The 19,951-nt window shown below is 39.0% G+C and overlaps 2 protein-coding genes across 2 annotated transcripts; one reads left to right on the top strand and one right to left on the bottom strand.

Annotated features, from left to right (window-relative positions):
- Positions 1-5,246: 5,246 nt before the first annotated feature.
- LOC124264312 (small nuclear ribonucleoprotein Sm D3-like) lies at positions 5,247-7,658 on the bottom strand. Its single transcript, XM_046699060.1, has 2 exons — positions 7,189-7,658; positions 5,247-5,576 (listed from the first exon to the last, which is right to left on the bottom strand). The coding sequence occupies exons 1-2, from the start codon at positions 7,499-7,501 to the stop codon at positions 5,518-5,520; spliced, it is 372 nt and encodes a 123-aa protein (XP_046555016.1). The 5' UTR covers positions 7,502-7,658; the 3' UTR covers positions 5,247-5,517.
- A 57-nt stretch (positions 7,659-7,715) lies between these two features.
- LOC124264308 lies at positions 7,716-16,624 on the top strand. Its single transcript, XM_046699056.1, is given in 3 exon segments — positions 7,716-9,062; positions 13,818-15,173; positions 15,175-16,624. Coding segments are annotated over 3 exon segments (2,679 nt in total). The 5' UTR covers positions 7,716-8,597; the 3' UTR covers positions 16,033-16,624.
- Positions 16,625-19,951: the final 3,327 nt, after the last annotated feature.

Here is a 19,951-nt window from a genome sequence, read left to right on the forward strand (position 1 = left end):
GACAAAAGATACACAGAAAATCAATGTTGTAATTTGAATACAAATAGGTGAGGAGCATGGAAAATCAAATTCATTAATCGAGGCCAATAATTGTTTGAGATAATTGCCAAAAAACCCATAATATTCATGTGTCCCTGTATTCGATCACTCCAGTATGATGAGATAAGTCAATGTCAGTGACACAGGGACACTCCTGTGAGTCAATATCGAGTGTGGTCACAACAGGCATCGATGCAGGCTCTAACACGACTTCGAACAGATGAAGTCAGACGTCTGATCACGTGAGGAGGTATCCCGTTCCACTCCTCCCTCAAAGCCTGGATGAGGGTTTGTCTGTTCACTAGGGCGACCTGTTTGGCACGAATCTGTCTCCCAAGATGGTCCCACAAATGCTCAATGAGTGAAAGGTCCGGAGAGCGTGATGGCCATGGCAGGACAACGACGTTGTTGGCGTTGAGAAAGCCTTGAACACGTTGAGATGTGTGACATGTGGCGTTGTCCTGTTGAAATACGGTTCTTGGATTCTGTTGTAGGAAGGGTAGAACAACTGGCCGAAGGACTTGGTCGATATAACGCTGCCCATTCAAATTCCCATCGACAACAACCAGATCTGTCTTTCTGTCACTACAACCGAAGATCCTGGCGACGTGATTGTGGGTAGCGCCAAGCTGGATCATGCCGATTGCCCTTTCTCTCTCTTCTTTCGATAATCTCGGCATGGTCGCAAATGTAATCGTAAAATGTAGATGTCCATAAACATTTTACGTGCTTTTATACCGAATATTTGTCACGTGTGTCATGCTTGCACGTGCACGAAACTTTCGTGAATAAGTTCACTTTTCTGGGTTCTTGCTTTGCACGTGCATCGCTGTTTCATTGAGTCAGTTTTGTTGCGTTCGGCTGAATGTTTCTGACAATAAATACTCAAAATATCAAAGTCCAAACACAAATTATAATTTCAAAAAGTTTGGTATCGTTTCTTTTGACCCTGAGTGTAGATGTAAACACACACACACACACACACACACACACACACACACACACACACACACACACACAAACCAACAACACACACACACACACACACACACACACACACACACACACACACACACACACACCAAGCCAAAACCTACCCCCTTTCAGATCAGCCATGACAGTCCCTGTTCCCTCCAGCTGCCATTCTCCTTCAGCCCATTTTTCTACACTTTCTAATGGGTGGTGGGGTAGCCTAGATGTTAAAGCCTTCGCTCAATTCATCAATTCAATTCAGTCAGTTTATTGCAAGAAGACCATAGGCCCATATACAAAATGAATATGCATAATATGTACAACGCATGCAACATACGACAGACACGTTAGATTGAATCTCTTCTCAATACGTGCGCATGATAAATAAATAGAGCTACCTTATTATAATCAGGCTGAATTTTCTCTCCGGTGAAATCCCTCTTTATATATATACACTTGGAATAATTTTCAGCCAATGATACTTAGTCTCTTTGTATTTTGGCAATTCCAAATGGCCAATGAACAAAGCTGTAGCAAATTAGGAGCCACGTGACCATGTGGGTAATCCGAAATAATTGTCCCGCTTTTACTTCATAGTTAATGCGGAAATCGAGTTTTCCATAAATCTCTAATTTAAAGCATTCTGTGTTTTAACTGTTGTAAAAACTGTTTTGTTGCAGCAAAGCCTACAAGGGCTAATCTATGCCTCTGACTCAAAGCGCTTCTGAGCGGCAATATATACTCATGCCAATAATGGCTGTCACCCCCAGCCTATTTATAAACTTGAAGGGGTGACAACCATTATTGGCATGAGTATATTACTAAATACCAGTCCTTTGTAAGTGTGTATTTAGACTGACTAAAGTCCAGAAATGACCAAACACATATTCCGTGATCAATATTATGAGCACTATGGGGTTAATTAAATTCATCCGAGTCGGATTATTCGATCCTCCGCGATGCTTTGTCAAAAGAGTTGCTGGGGACTTTTCCTGATCCTGAATCCAAACAAAGTGTGTAAAGATCCGATATGCTACTCCGAATGCCTGGCTCGCTCGTAGCCGGAGGTACAACAAACCTGTCTCATTCTCAGTGTATTCCTGGTGCTTATTGTACTCTGTGATATGTAAACAATTATGGCAACTTTGTCTAAAACAAATACACTCCTACCCTGACAGAATGTTCAGACTCGTACATAGATGGTGTACCCGTGAAGATCCGGGTTAGAATTGATCTTCGTGCTTGTCGTAAGAGACGACTAACGGCATTGGGTGGTGTAGTGTTACAACTCTATCAGCGGTATTATTGTTTTAGCGGTATGCAAGAATAACTAAGGACAGGAGTTACCTGCCTTGAAAGAATAAATGTAAAAACACCGGGCTATTAAAAGCATGTGATTTACAATGAACCTTTTGGTTTATTGAAATCAAGTGCCCTGATAACCCATCTGTCATCAGAAACAGTACAGGTGGTCAGGCTCGCTGGCTTGGTTGACACATGTCATCGTATCCCAGGTGTGTAGATCGGTGTTCATGCTGTTGATCACTGGATTGTCTGGTCCAGACTCGATTATTTACAGACCGCCGCCATATAGCTTGAATATTGCCGAGTGCGGCGTAAACCTAAACTCACTCACATGTTTAAGATTTTAAAGTCACTGAGTGTAGACAAGACAATCCAGTGATCAACAACATGGGCATTGATTTAAGCAATTGGGATACCATGGCATGTATCAACCAAGTCAGCGAGCCTGACTACCTGATGTGTGTTCGATGTTTGAAGAATAAATATTTTAAGGTCGCTTCAATGACTTTCCTATCTCCTTAGATACTGTTGTAAAACATTACGTGCAACTTGTGTTCATTTTCTTTGCAAAGTCAACGTTTTAAATTTAAAATAATAACTGAGAAGTGAACAAGCAAGGTATTGGATTCATAATTCTTTTAAAATAAATTCCAAGGAGTTGGAAGCTGTTGCAGAGACTTGGGTAACACAAAACCTCAAAATGGTTCATCAATTTAATTGTGTGCAATGATTGTGCCCAGACAAGTATATCTGATGAATGCCTGTCAAGGTACCATGACACACCTCTTGAACCTGGTAATCATACTCCTGCTATGAAACTTTGCAACCGAACAGATGAATTATGCAATGAGGTCATCTTTGAGATAACTTGATAAACCAATGACAGATACTAACACTGGTAGAACAAAATAGTTCCTGTTTCTGTAAGTCACAGTGCAGTCAGGTTACTGGTCCTGAACTAGTGGAAATGCAGGTCAAAGCCTGTGAAGATTCGAGGTCAGAAAATTGTTTAACAGCAATCCATGCTTGTCCTAAGAGGTGACTATTGGTGGTCAGGCTCGCTGACTTGGTTGGTACATGCCATGGTATCCCAACTGCTTAAATCAATGCCCATGTTGTTGATCACTGGATTGTCTTGTCTACACTCACTATTTACAGACCGCCGCCATAGAGCTTGAATATTGCAGAGTGCAGCAATAAACAGCAAACCAACCATAAGAGTTGTGATCGGTTGGCAGACTCCCTAACTTATTTGGCACATCATTGTATCCTAATTGCTTTGATTGATGCTCGTGCTGTTGATAACAGTTTCTGGATTGTCTGGTCAAAACTATCATATAGCTGGAATATTGCCAAGTGCAGTGTTAACAGATCAAGTCAAGAGTAGATACATTGCAATCAGCACGAACTCCATGCAGCTGTTGTCCTGGTTTTACTGCAAGATTTGATCACCATTGATATGAGGAAAAACAGTTTTCTTGAATTGCTTTACCCAAAACTACCACTTTCCTACAAATCTTCCAAATTATCTATTATGCAGTTGTCTCCCTTTGAAAATGTATTTGCATGGCATGTACAGCACAATTTGGACTTACATCAACTTCAGCTCTTTGTGACAGTTCAGAAATAGTACTGAAGGGACAATATGAAATGTTTTGTACTTTGTAAGTTTGTTTGTATGCCAGAAGCTCATCCCTTTACCAGGTTACCCTTCTGTTCATGCATGCTTTAAATAACTTGTACTATACTCCTCACAAAACATTAAGCAACAGGTATTTTCAGTGAAATATCTTTATCAATCTTGATAGTGATTTTTGCTTACATGTTACTGAAAGGTAAATATTCAAAGAATACATAACCTTTAGTAACTGTCAAATTGATTTATCTGATAACATTGACAACATCACCCGAACACAACCATCCTCAGAAACAGCATGCAAAATGTGTGGCATGAATGTGCTACACACTTCCTACATGCCTCGGTGCAAACCTACCTGTAATCATTCCTCTGGTACAACAAGCGGGTCCCAACTTCATTTTTATGGATGATGCCTTAGAAAGAGTTGTTAACGATGTTGTTTAGATCAACATCACACACATGGAGTGGCCTGCAAGGTCACTTAATCCCATTGAACATGCTTGGGACTTTATTGGAAGTAGTGTTTACGGTCTCCATGTTCACCCCCAGACTTTGGATGACCTTGAGCAGGCGTTACAGAGAGAATGGTAGAACATTCCACAACAGCAACTTTAAAGGCTCATTTGGTCAATGCCAAGAGGTGTAGAAGCTTGCATTTGTGCTCATACGCATTACTTAACACCACTTCACTGTACTTGAACCTTAATGTTAACATTTTGCTCCATCAATGCAGCACATTTTGCACGACTGTTTCACAGGTACATGCTTTGATGATTTGTAAGCCTCATATTGCTGAATACCAATTCATTTCATTTTGTTAATCATGCGTACGTTTCACCTTTCTATTGCATCATTCCATGATTTGCAATTTCAATAAATGACAATGTAATGAGACTAAACATTTGTGTTGCTTAACTTTTGGTGAGGAGTATAGTTTCACAATTCCAGCTATAAGGCAGCACTTGACGGGTATGCGCCAGGCAAACCAGTGACAGCATAACCAATGATCAAGGAAGTAAGACTCACAATCAGCAAATACACTCCTTGTTGCCTACCAATCGTACCCATCTCTTTGAATAAGCACTTTAAGCATGACTTACTCGACAGAGGAATGAGCATGCTGCCAGGTTTACGCCAGTTCTACCTTAACAGCCACTTGTCATAGTAAAAATGCAAAGAGACTAACTATTCTTGCTAAAATCGAGACATTCTGCATAACACAAAGGTTTAAAATGAGCAAAATAATCATTCAATGAAAATATAAACCCAAGAAAATGAAAACATCCACAAGTAAAGATTAAAATGAGTTTAATGAAGTGGTGATGAAATGACAAAACCTTGATTTAGTAAGCATATATATACAATGTATAACGATCATGTGCTTGCATTAGACAAGCAATCTCTGTACTGAATACAGTAATCTTTTGATGTATGACAGATTGTCCACAAATTCCTTGGATGATGATTGAACTGAGCATGATCCTGGCCTCATGTAATGTCTTTACGAAAATCAAGTTGATTTAATCAACACAATGCCATCTTGGCTATTTTCAACAGAATGATCAACGTCTTTTCTGGAACACATTGCCACGCCCACCAGCTCTTCCTCTCCCTCGGGCAGCTGCAACATAAAAGGGCAATATAGAAATCACATGCATAAGCCTGGGTACTGAAATTTAATACAATAACATTATAAAGAGAAGCAGGTATTCCAGTCTGCAGGCCATTTTCTATTTCAAGATGGCTTAAATTTAAGACATGTCGAAATAACTACCAACTACATTAGAAAGATGTTACATCATGGTAACATGTTTGAACTATCAAGTTGTGTTTGTGTAGACTAACATCTCTATCAACCAACAGAACAACCTACAAATATCCTGTTATCCTTAAGTTAAAGAATAATATTCTGAGTGTCCAAGATTTATACTGAATAATACTTTTTGTAGGAGACACTGTCAGACATAGTACCTGGCAGTTTTGTAACATTACCATGTACTGTGTTATGACTACTGTAGTTCACCTTTTGGAATACTGACGTTTTCAGTGCAATGCTACCATAAGTCACTCCCCAAAATGAAAAACTGATGACTGCATGTATATCAAATCTGTTTTTACTCATCAATACTCAGACCCTTACAGATACTGAATGTGCACTCCTGTATATTTACTCCACAGAAAAGATTCAATGGGTAGTCTAAAAGTAAAATACATTACAGGCCAATAGTTCATATAACAACTAGATTTATACTACAAGATTTTCAGGACCTGAGGAGATGGTCTTACCCAACCTGTCCTTGTGTCAAGGATTTTCAAAACAAAATACACATTAGGTGCATATGCAGTCTACAATCTTAACCACTAATATGAAGTCCAAACATCAAACAAAATTCTGTCTGGACCAGTAAGCTCAGAAATATTAGGCCACATTACAGAAAATGGACATTCAATAATCCATAAACATCTAACAAAGCTCCCTATGCATGCTAAAATGCTGGAAATTTACTAGCCCTCAGAAAACACATCAACATCTGTCAACCAACTTGGGCTGGTGCAACTTACATCCCTGCATACAGAACATTCAGACATTTCTATTGCCAGAGTGCTAAATGTTGAAATCAGTATGCAAAATGCACATCTTGTGCTGTGGCAGCTTAAACATTTGTTGAATACTTCAAGGACAAGACAATCCTTATCCAATTATTCTCTCTATAAATTATTTGTTGGTATGTTGTTTTAACACTGCACTCAACAATATTCCAGCTTTATGGCAGACTGTAAATAATCAAGTCTGGACTGCACAATCCAGTGACCAGCATGAGCGTCGAGCTACGTAACAAGGATATGACATGGCAACCAAATTAATTGACCACCCATTAATCTATTGCCTTTTCCAACAAGATTGGGTGGCAATTCTAACCCAGATCGATGGGTACTCTTAAACTTAAGAACTTGACAACTGCAGTTCAAAACGATTTAACAATGTGATAGTATGGGGCCCACGGTACCACAATGGTTTTATATCACTCTTCCAGAATGCAACACAAACTAAAATGATGCATTTTCTGTTTGACTGAAATTGCCAGAGCGAATACGTTCACCATACGAAGTGTATTTATATATAAAACATGTAACATACAGTGCGTGAACTGCATGAACGCTTACAACAACCACAGTTCATCTTATATCTAGTAATGTTGCACTTAATAATGAAATCAAAGCAATGTTTATACCCTGTGCACGAAGAATGGCTGATTTTCCTCGTCCTGCGCCGCCACCCTTGCCCTGGACTCTCTTGAACATTGGGGCATTTTTTAACATGTCCGGAAGTATGAGGAATCGAATCTTGCTTCCACGGATGTAAACATTTTCCAGCTGTGCAACTCGGCCATCTCTGTAGGTAACTGTAATGTTAGCCATTTGGCAATTCATATTGTCCTCGGCTTCAACAAGCTTTCCTCTGTATACTTCACCCATGGTTGTTTCACAGGTCACAATGTGGCCTTCTGCCTCGTGCAGAACTTTAATAGGAACACCAATAGACATGGTGATATTCCGTCTGTACCCTCGTTGTGTTTTAGACCTCTATCTCCCCTCCAAATGTCCAGATGCGATGGATTGTAAACAATGGTTCCGTACTGCTCACGCTTTTGAAAATGGCGGAGCGCGTACCGGCAACGTTTGAGGAGCGTAGTTAGAGTTACTCCCCTTTGATTGTCATTGTGTTTTGGGAACTAGTTTCTGATTTCAACAACGGGATCTGCATTGCATCTCAAATGTGCTCAAGCTTAGCGTGAAAAACACTATTTTATTTGTCATTTGAAAAAAAACTGCACCAAGAGGTTTACATTCAATCTGACAACACAAATTCAATTTTGTGTGAAAATGAGAACTAGATACATCGTGAAGTTGTGATTATGTTTTCTTTGCAAATCCACTTTTGTATTTGATTATCACTTCATCTTTGCAAGACAAAATGTGATGAAGCATAACAACAACCGACGTTTGTTGCGCGTTAATGTTCCTAAATCTCTAATATTGGTGATATTGGAAATGGTTTGTTTATAAACACTGATTACTCCCCCCGATCAACTTCCGTAGTTCCACTTCCGGTATGAGGGTGGCGTTTCAGAAGTATGAAATCGTCAACTATGACTGTGACAACAGACACTGTAGGACTGTGCAAGGTCATAAAAAATAAGTGCATTTGACAGAGATAAGCCCGGCACACAGACCAGAGGTGTGTTTGGTGTTTAGCGATACCGGTGAAAGACTGTCCCTATTTATGATTCTAAGCCACATTGTATTCACAAGAAATGAATACTCTTTCCTCACAAGCATGGTGATTAGCAATGCTGGTAAAAGACTGTCCCTATTTATAATTTTGTTTTCATAAGAAATCAGTAAACCCCACCCCAGATTAATCTAATCTGACTTCTTCTTTCCGACTCAGAGCGTGCCACAAGCGTGGTGGTTTTAGAAATCAAAGGCGGTCTTAATTTACACTTATTTGACACTGAGTAAATCTTGTTTGTCCATAACATATAAGTGACTTCTTGTTCACTCCATGTCAGACATCGCCGAAATACCTTAGTTGTGCATGCGACGTTAAAGCAAATAACTACTACTCCATGTTAGAACCATGGCAAAGGCACAAGTTCAAATAAACTTTATTGAGAGTGTGAGAGGAGGCAGGCATTTGTACTATGATGGCTTTAAGTTTCGGTGTAAGAGCACTCGCAGTGAAAGAAAATACTGGTCTTGTGTTGTTGCTGAGTGCACTGCACGGATCATAACTCAGGGTGAGATGATCCACGCCATTGAGATCATGGGTCACTCTCACGACGCCCTACCTTTTGAGTTTGAAGTTGACTCCTTCAAAGCTAGACTGATGGAGAGAGCGAGGACAGAAACAACCCCCATACCTACCATCTACAGCGAGGAGATCTCCAGACTAAGCCAGCATCACGACACCATCACAGATGACGTTCTGAAGCAGATACCAGCTCTGAAGTCCCTAACCACTATCCTCTACCGCCAGAGACACAAGACGTTGCCCCACCTTTCTGCCAGCAGACCCCAGACCCCAGATCCAGTTGGAGGAGAAGTAGGTGGCAACCAGTTCCTGCACCGTGTTAGTGACGACGTCCTTAATTTCACTACTGACAAGAACATTGAACACTTGTGTGCTGCAGATATTGTGTTTTATGATGGTACATGTTATGCCTGTCCAAAATTGTTTGATCAGATTTATTGTATTCATGCAGAGGTGTTTGGTCATATGTTTCCATTAGGTTATTGATTTCTGTTCAACAGAACAAAGGAGTGTTATGTTAGCATGTTTCAGTACTTGTGTGATGTTGCACGTAGGCAAGTCTTACAGTTTTATGAGGAAACATGTCTTGTTTTGTTAAATATGGTAACCTGTTTGAATCACTAAGCATGTTTTGACAGCATAGCTGGGAGAGCCACATTCCATGTTCGCACAACCATAACTATTGCTGGGAGAGCCACATCAATTTTGGTGATCTGTTTCGGAAAAGTGTCTCTCCCGGCCTGTAACCGGTGGACAGTTGTCAACTGTATGACTTAATGCACATGGTAGCCTTTTAATTTGTGATCTTATAAGGTTTTCTTAATTACATTGGTGTGAAGCCCATTTCTGGTGTCCCCCCACTGTGATATTGCTGGATTATTGCTAAAAGCGGTGTTAAACCAAACTCACTCATTCACTAAATTACATTGTATTAATTTGTTAAATGAGGTTAGATTGCTAACTGATACCTTTACAGACAACTAGATGTTAAGATCTGAAGGATGTGTATGATTAGCTAGCGGTACTTGTGACTGAGGATGTTGATACTACAGGAATGGTCCTAAACACAGGATTATTGTGCAGGAAACCACATGTTAAAATAGTTGGGCTGTCCGGTTTTCGATCAGGTTTTTAGCATTGGGAGTTTCACCTCTTGTGTATTTTATGTAATGAGTGTAGGGGTAGAATTTTCTAAAATCTTCTTGACATGTAAATCATAACAGTGCTTGATTGTCTAGCCCAGACTCAGTTATTTACAGATCAGTGCCAGTTAGCCCGGAACATTGCTGAGTTCTGCATTAACAACAAAAATTACACTCAGTGAAATGGTGGAAGCAATAACTTAACCAAGAAATAATAATCTGAACCCTATTTGAATTACTATATCTATGAGGCAAAAAGCTTGATAGTATGCATAGTTCTGTATTCATTTTATTCCCCTTGGGATTGAATGTAATAGAAGATATTTCAGATTTGCAGATCAAAGTCTGAGGTCCATTAATAAAGGTTCTAGTGTCTTTGAAGGTGATAATTTGCAAAATCATAAAAGTTAAGCAACTCAAGCTGGGATACTGTTTTTTGTTGATACTGAGCTTTCCTGTTGATAGATTTGTGTTTGTAGGTGATGAGTGAGGGTGTTCTCTATTCAGACCAGACAGTCGTAGTGTAATTCTGTTAAACCTGGAGTGCTAGCTTAGCCCAATGGTTACATATTTTGCTTGGAACACTTACTAGCTCAGGGATTGATCACAAATGCACAGAATACATAACATTCAGAATATACAGTGCCATTTCAAATATGGTCAGATGTAACATGTTCTATTACAGCTGCTCAGGAAAGTACATATTGTAGTACCTTGAGTCCCATCCATGATTCAAAGTTAGGTATCTAATCACTAGTATTGGGAATTGGTTAAAATCTCATAATTGATGACTGGTTCCTGATAAATAGACTGATAAATCATCAAAAAAAATTAGTTATCATCATTTATCAAATTTTCCTGGTTATGTTACTTATTGCACAAAAAATAAAGAAACACTTGTAGTTCTTTCGGGTTTTTTTTCAAATTGCACAAAATGAATTGGCAAATTTCACATCTTTAAAGGAGGACTAGTATGTTGAGAACATAAATTTCCTGAAGTCTTCAAGGTAATTTCAATCATGCTTTTAAACAAGCTTGTAGTGCTTATGAAATGTAACAGACAAAACCAACCCTGTGAAAAATATTGTTAATGCAAACAAGTGCTCCAAAATTGTTTATGTTCAATTATGAGAAATCATGATCGATCGATTGCTTGATCGTTTAGTCACAGTGACCAATCTTCGATTATTTCAATTAATCGGACCACCACTACTAAATCACCAGGACACAATATCAGCGAACCAAACCACTCAGACACTGCTGCTTCACCCGAAATGGAAGTCTGACAACTGGTAGTCTTGATCACATACTTTGTGTACCCTTCTCACGATTGTGACTTGGCATGGCTCCTATGGTGAAGCTATGAATACTCAATTGTATTTAGTAGGGCTGCAACGAATACACTATGTGGCAAATATCACAAATATTGGGTAACGAATATGAATAATAATTCACGAATACAATATTGTAGTAAAGTGATTGATGTACAATATAAACGCCCATGTTGACAGAGTTAATTTGTCACAGTAATAACTAGTGATCTCAGGACACTCAAATTTGGTATGTAATAGTTATAGTCAACAGTACCATGTGCGGCCTTTGCAAACTAATATGACTTACGCTATTGCAAGGCTAGTACATATTCCATTCTTGCATATCTGTTTTTGACAAAAGGACATATGGGTTCAAGTAAAACACGCTCCCTTAAAAAATCATAATTATTCGTTAATATTCGGTTCTGGTGACCACGAATAACAAATTGAATTCATGAAGGGCTAGGGTTCGATTCACCGAATATGTGAGTGAATCGTTACAGCCTTAGTATTTAGTAAAGAGTAAAATATGACAAATGTTATATACAAGATTACACTTTCTCAGTAAATCTGGTATGTTCAGGTAGCCTATTGGTTAAAGCGTTCGCTCGTCAGTACATCTGGGATTGATTCCCGTAGCCCATGTTAAGCCCATTTCTGGTGTCCCCAGCCATGATATTGCTGGAATATTGCTTAAAGAGATGGAAAACTAAACTCACTCAGTAAATCTGTACCGGAGCACAGCATCCTGAGAATGAGTAGTTTGTACAATTCCACACAAAATGTCATGATGGTGGATGCCTCCACCTGACAATCCAGTGATTGATATTATGATGAACAACAATAATAATAGTAATAGTGCATATTTATAACGCGCACATATCCCTGAACCCCCTCTGGATTTGCCACTGGGTTGGGTCATTCATTCCTCAAAGCAAATAATGAAATATTCTTTAAGTTGTTAAAAGTTAAAAAAAGATGGATCATGAATAGTTTTGGATATAATTTTCATGAAATTGTGGGTTCAGTTTTCAATCCACTAGAATATCCCCCCAAATATTCATGTTCCTGTCAGTTGTTCAGTATAGTTACTACAATGGACCAGACAGTCCATGGTTGAGAGTTATGTCCCTTTAACTGTGACAGTATCTACTGGGTTTCAAGAACATGATACACTTTGACAGTCTGCATCATTCAGTATTTTCCTCTCACATCATGGGAAAACCGATGTTAAAGTAGTGCTACATCCAAGTCCAGTGTTTCAGCTGGCATTTTTTACAGCTGGACATTGTGACCGGCTAGCATTTCAAATAATGGTCATTTGTAAATTTTAAGGTCAAGTGATCACGCTTTTCATTATATATGTGGGCGAGACCTTGCACCCTAACAACCAATCAGAAATGTAGAGGGTATCGCAATGTGTCAATGCCTCTATATTTAGCCTGGGTTTTTCCAAAACTGTTATTTTTTTATTTGACAACACCTTGATGTCATTGTGAAAGCGCAATCTTTTTCGAGGAGAAATAAAATTGACAGAGGTAATTAGAAAATTGATTTAAAATTTGGCGGACATGATGACCGTCAGCCTTTGAAATTACCGGACATTCTAACTTTGTACCGATCAAATTCCGGTATCTATCGGATAATGGAAACACTGAAATTCGCGATCCTATGTGTATCACCTTTCAAGAAACTTGAGAATGTTTTACTAAGTTAAGGCCAGACCAATTTTATTTCTTGTTTTACGGATCCGCCTGTTGTATGTTTTCAAGATTAAGAAAAAAATAATAATTAATTTTCCCTGCTCAAAAAATAAAATCCTGATGTTTTTATTGGCCAAAAATGTAAACTTACAAGAAAAATGTTTTTTAGATGTTTTTTGCCTCATATACACTTCATAAATTGCCAAAAGTAAAATACTTTGAGTATTTGGAAGATATATTACTTTGACTGGTGATTTTATTTTTTATTTTTTCCTCCTGCAGGTTTTCTGAGGACAAAAATCCGTAAAACAAGAAATATAATTGGTCTGGCCTAAACAGCAAAGACAGGATTACATGATCTTTTCCATCATGTTGGAAAATTTACTTTCATAGGCACTGTATATGACTGTAGATTAGCCAAATTTTGAGGACCAAAAAGTCAGTAGAAGCGGGTTGGCTTATTTTCGGCTTACACTTTCATCAAACCTTTTTATGGTGGTCAAACCATTTTATGGTGTGTAAATAAATGACTTTTCAACAAACATCACTAGGCAATATTATGTCTTTTCAATTCCAATTTGATTTTGCCACAGAGCAGGGATTAAGATTACTGTGTGTAAATAGAAATCAGCTGTGCACATGTTTCCCAGCGATCTACCAGTGATTTGGTTAAAACATACCCAATAATATAACGAGATGAATTCTGATGCAGTAATCGAAAAAATATGGTATCTGAAACTATTATTTAGCAAGAGAAATACATTCTAGCATAGTGTCATTATTTTAATTGCACTTGATGCTGTGCAAGTATCTGTACTTAAAATTGTCTACCCTGCCTTCTTTATTATGGCTTAGAAATGATTAAAAAAACTCAATATTTATTTGCAGAAAATGGACCAATGGACTGGTTACCAAGGCAATCCAGCCTCATTCGGAACCTGGAATGGGATGGACATGACCTTGACCCCTCCGTTCCAGCCTGTGGGACAACCACGGTACGGATCTCTCAATCCAATGTACACCAACCATCTACCTCCAACTCATCAAAGATTTGAACCACCAGTTCGACCTTTTCTACCAAATCAGTTTTCTTCCCATTCCACAGACATACCAATTCATCATTTTGATAGCTTTTCAGACAATGTATCCTCACGTCACATGACAGAGTTCAACAGTCATACTGGTCGTGGAGTTTCCAGTGCTAGCAATTCCAAACCTTTCATTATGTTCGCAATCAACTTTGACAATATTTCTGTACGCAACCTGTGCCAGGAGGAAGACAACTTGATATATCTTATCGCATATAATCATGAAATCGATTTGCTGTCCGCGATGGATGTTGAAGATTTGCTGAAGCTGAATGATGTCGAAATTACAAATCCCGAAGAAGGGGTTAGTGTTTTGACAACGGTTCAGAATATGAAACTAACGGTGAGTGAGAATCCTTCGAACAAGGTGTACAATGTGGAGAAGAAGGAGGAAGAGGTTGCTAAAAGTACTGAAAACGATAAAGATGATGTTGAGAAAGATGGGGAAGAAGAGACTACAGAGGATTGTGGGAAGGATGGATTTGATGACAGGGATGACGAAGAATCAAAGGAGAACGTATCCGAGGATGACACTGTTGACGTGATGCAGGACGGTCAAGCAGAGACCGACTCTGACCATGACAGTTTGGAATCTTTCGCAGAACAGAAATCACTCCGTTCAAGAAGTGATAAAAACTCCAAATCAGACTCTGGTCTGAAACGTTTAAAGTCTGAAAATAAATCCATTCAAAATGTTCTGAAGAAATTGAAAAATCTTAAAAGGCCATTGGAAGATGACGGAAGGAAAATCAAAATGGCCACTCAATGTGCAATGTGCAGGCTGAACCATATGAAAGGATTGTGTGTTATAGAAAATCCCAAGTCTTTCATCCCGGACAATTTATCTTCCAGCAACAGTCACATCCTATCATATGCTTCCCTTCCAGCCCAGTTCTACCTGGGCATCAGCGAGACCATAAAAGGATATACGATATACGCAGCAGAAAAGATTCAAGCAGGGACAGCGTTCGGTCCAGTGATTGGACAGGAGATTGACTATGAAAGTATTCAGTGTTTGACAGATCTCAAGTATATATGGTTCATTCAGCCCCGTCTGAGCCATCCAGTCAGAGCTGATGAAGAAGGCGATGAGGATGGCGAGGAGGAGGTTCAGACGTTCCTGACGACGGAGGATGAAATGAACAGCAATTGGTGCCCGGTTTCTCTCACCAACTTTACGCTTTGTGGACAGCAACTTGTACTATGTCCAAACGGACAAGGAGATATATTTCATAACCCGTCGTAATGTTAAAAAGGGGGAAGAGATACAGTTTTACGCTGCGTATATGGACGATCAGCAACATCTTGTGTTATCAAACGATGAGTTGAAGTGTCATCGGTGTAGTCTAGACTTCGACAGCAACGTGAACTACATCAAACACGTGAGGATTGTTCATCCAAGAGGAATAACTCGGAAAAAGGAGAAGTGTAAAATCTGTCACAAAGTGTTTCATAAATACGCCCACCTCGCCAACCACGCTCAGAACGAACATGGCGGCATGGGGGCATACAAATGCGAACAGTGTGGACGTGATTATCTGTACGCCAGACAACTCAACCGACACATACAGACTGTCCACAAACAGGACAACATAGAAGCAAGCACCTGTTCCGTATGCGGCTCCACATTTAAAAATTCATGGAGACTGAAACATCATATACGACGGAATCATTCTGTGGAACGGTTCTCATGTGAGAAATGCAACAGAGTCTTCAACAGTAAGATGGGACTCGAACGTCATCTCAAAACCCACACACAAGAATTCGCAATTTTCTGTGATCGTTGCGGGAAGGGATTCCGAGACGGCAGCAACCTGAAAGTCCATCTGTTGACTCACTCTGGGATCAAACCCTTCTCCTGCAGGCATGAGGGCTGTGGCACTGCCTACACCACCAAGCAGTGTCTCCAGATCCATTACAGGAAGGCCCATGGCTACAGCGATGATAGCATGCCGGAAATTATACGGACAGTGCCGTTCACAGTAGAGGCTCATTCTGTAGAGAACAGTATATAGATGTAGTGTGCATGTTGTCTCAGTGTAAAACAAGAAACGATCTTTTGTTTTCTGTGCCCACAGAGCAGATTTTGGGGAAAATTCAGATCATATTTTCGTAAGTTCAGATGCATTTTGACATTGCAGTGTCAAACTAAACATTCAAGTATAAAATAATTGCAGAATATTAGATGTGGCCAAGTATTAATACTGAACTCATATTATTGCTCTGCATGCAATGTTAAAATACATCTGAATTTCAGAATATTGAAATTCCAATTTCTCTTTGTTCTATTTGAAGTTAATGACTAAAGCTTAGATGAATCCCTGTGTGTAAGTTTGAGCATGTTTTGTAAAATGTTTTACTCTGGCACAGTTCCATATGATATGACAGTTATAGTATATGTTATAGAACGGAAGTTACCATCACCTTAATGCTTGCTTGTTTTGTGGTGAGATGCCCAGGCAAAGTATAACAATTGTTAGTCTGACTGACTCAAGTGTACTCAATGTCTCTGATAATGTAGTTCTGGTGCCAGATCCACAACGTGATTCTTAAAGGTCACATGCAACCAAAAAAACAAACATAATCAAAACAAAATTATCACTTATTCATGACATATAATATACATTGCTGATTATGAAAAAAACAAAATTATAAGCGTACAATCGCAAATCAAAAGTGCAATGTTGTGTACTTGGGTTTACCTCCCTTGAAACGAAGCACCCGGGGCACCAAACCCAGTCAGAGCGGTCTACTCCGATTTGTGAGAACTCCCAGTTGTGAGACTCCCAGTTATGAGACAGTGGAGCAGGTAATTAACAACGAAAACACACCATACTCCCCTGTCTGATAGCATGGATTAACCCTAGCTAATTACTGATTTGCTATGTAACTGAATCTTTTGGAGGTAACTTAACGACACTTTATAAGATAAATTGATTAACATACTCCGGTAAATGTCCTTAAAAATTAAACACTTTGTGTAGGTAACTTCATGATCATTTGAAAGAGAAATTAATTTACCTACTCAGAGCTATAGTTTAAGAAATAACTCTGAAATACAAGGAATTTACTGTCGAACTGCCTCTTATAAAATAAAATATTTAATGAACTATTTCTTCTTTGTAAATAAAATCTTTGATAATCTATTTCATTAATCAACTCGTCAATGAACTATGCCTGTGGGTTCTCTTCAACAATTGGGCTGATCCCACTTTCATTGTGGGGATGTGGAAACACCACCTATGTGCACTGAAGCATTAATTAATGTGTCTCACAACTGGGAGTTCTCACAAATGGGAGGACACCGTCAGAGCGGGTGGGCGTGCACTTAAGTGTAATGAGGACTTTCATTGGCTGGTTCATTTGCTGATACACTCTTTGTGCGTGTATAGAGATGTTGGGTTTTGTAAATACATGCTCATTATTTGTGTATAACATTTTGCAATCAACAGACACCATAACATGTCATGTGTGTAAGTATCACACCTGCCTGTCTGTTTAACTGCATAATGTAACAGGGACAGAACTCGGGTTCATGAGCCATAAATCAATCCTGCTTCCAAGCTGCGTGATCCTATTCACTGCGCAGGCGCAGGCAACGCAGCGCAGCACACCTGTAGAAACCACTTTCACCCCAGCTGGGGTGAATTTAGTGAATCATATAACTCCGATTTCACGGGGTTTCTTCATCACATTATTTTTCAACTTTATAAGTTGAATTTGCATTTTTGATCATTTGTCACTGTAAGTCCATACCCAAAGGTATCAGAATCTGCAAAGTTGTGTTTTACGTTGCATGTGACCTTTAAGCCTATCATACTCTGTTATTAGCACAGATCTTCATGCCACAATCTCTTTTTGGATCGGGACCCAGTTTCTTGTCATGAAATGAGTTTTATGTGTGATGAAGCTGTCTATGATGCAGCAATGTGTTTAACATAGTTACCTCCCTTTGTAACACCAGAATCCGATGATTATGGTTTCAAAGTCCAGATCCACCCTGCTTATGATTCTGTGTTTGTCAGCACCATATCCATACTCATGGGTTCGTCTTGATCACTTAACGTATGTTGACTACGAGAGACAATATTTCTCTGTTGGAGGTACAAGTCTGTTTGTATCTGTTTAAATTGTTGTAGTTTTCAAGATACAAATTTTCTGTGCAATATTTACTTCGTGCTGCCAGAGTTGTTTTCTAAACTATGTATATATATTTACATATGCTTTGAAGTGCTTGAAGAATAAATATAATATTGTGTAAGATAACAGGAAGGAGTAGCTTACACTGATAAACAGAATTCCACAGTTTGGAAAACCAATATTGGCATTCATAGTACAGTAATGTGAAGTTGAACTATTTTTTTTCCTGTTGTCATCCTTACGTGAATATTTTGAATGTTAAAAGGTAATACAGGTTCTATTTGGGCTTGTGTGTGGCCTGTTGTCAACGGTGTTGCCATTCACTGTGTAGAGTTGCTTCCCTTTGAATGCAAGGCACCTTTAGTTGTGGCTTTGAATCCTGATTTGCCCTGATTATATTTCTATTGTCAGCACCATACCTGATCCCATGCTTGTTGTAAGAGGCGACTAACAGGATTGGGAGGTCAGGCTCGCTGACTTGGTTGACACAGGTCATCCCAATTGTGTAGATTGATGCTCATGCTGTTGACCACTGGAATGTCTGGTCCAGACTCGATTATTTACAGATCACCGCCATATAGCTGGAATATTGCTGACTGTGGTGTAAAACTAAACTCACTCACCCTCTCATTCGTTCGATGAGTCGAACTACCCACCGATACAGACTTCACATGTAGGCTGAAGTGAAGTTACTAGTACTTCACATTATTTTCATAATATGAAGTACTTTTTATGTCCATGTGTTTTTCTAATGTGTAAATGTTTGAGACTTGCATTACTTAGGGTCTTCCTCCTACATTAAGCAGACACGTGAATGATGTTTAAATCAGCTTTAAACGTAACTGATAGTTTTGCATGATTAATATTCAAATGGAAATCAAGAAACTCTTTATTGTCTTATAAATACGGTGCACCCTGAGATGTGATATGTGTCATTGAAAGTAGGTTCTGTTTGTCCATCAACCATAGTATATAATCCACTCACGTTAATGATGTATTAAATATGTTTTGTTTGATAAAAGTATTACTTTTTGGTTTCCTTTTTCTAAATTTAATGTTTACATATTTCATGAGTTGTGACCCATTTCAAGGCATGAAATGTCATTTTTTTATGATTTGTTTGCTTGGTAAACAAATGCAGATGTTTGTTGGCATAATTATCTTTGCTTGCTGAAAGTTAATCTTGATTAAATCATGTTATACAAATGGCCTTGTGTCAATATTCATTCTCAACATATTTGTCCATGTGTAATACAGTATTCAAGGGCACACAGGTAAGTGACATATTGCCACAGCTTGTGAGTTGAGTGAGTGAGTGAGTGAGGTTTTACGCTGCTTTTAGCAATTTAATGGCAGGGGTACCAAAAATGGGCTTCACACATTGTACCCATGTGGAATTGAACCCAGGCCTTTGGCGTGATGGGCGAACCCTTTAACCACTACGCCACCGTCTCTACCACAGTTTGTGTGCATATCTGTATTTAACATTTCACTCAACCTTTGATTGTGGTTTAATTCCCAGATCACACTGATTAAGGGACCGTTGATAGTTTATGGCTCAGGTTCAATTCCCCACATGAGTACAATGTGTGATATTGCTGGAATATTGCTGAAAGCGTCGTAAAACCATACTCATTCACTCACTATCAGGGTTTTACAAGACGCGTGATTCCTGCGTATTTGACGCAACAATTTTGTTAATGACTCTCAAAATACTATCATACGAGTCAAGCTTGACGTAAGTTTTATAGGTGGTCCTCACAATTCAGTTCAATAAAATCAATTTGATAAGCA

Source organism: Haliotis rubra, unplaced genomic scaffold, assembly GCF_003918875.1.
Source record: "Haliotis rubra isolate DU_JTF1 unplaced genomic scaffold, ASM391887v1 Scf92, whole genome shotgun sequence".
Taxonomy (NCBI): Eukaryota; Metazoa; Mollusca; class Gastropoda; order Lepetellida; family Haliotidae; genus Haliotis; species Haliotis rubra.

Bases quoted from the DNA above. Each gene is read 5' to 3' on its own strand.
- LOC124264312 (XM_046699060.1), bottom strand. From the start codon at position 7,501: ATGTCTATTGGTGTTCCTATTAAAGTTCTGCACGAGGCAGAAGGCCAC. The intron at 5,577-7,188 runs GTATAAACATTG...TTTATGTTGCAG, and splicing joins AGCCATTCTTCGTGCACAGG to CTGCCCGAGGGAGAGGAAGA.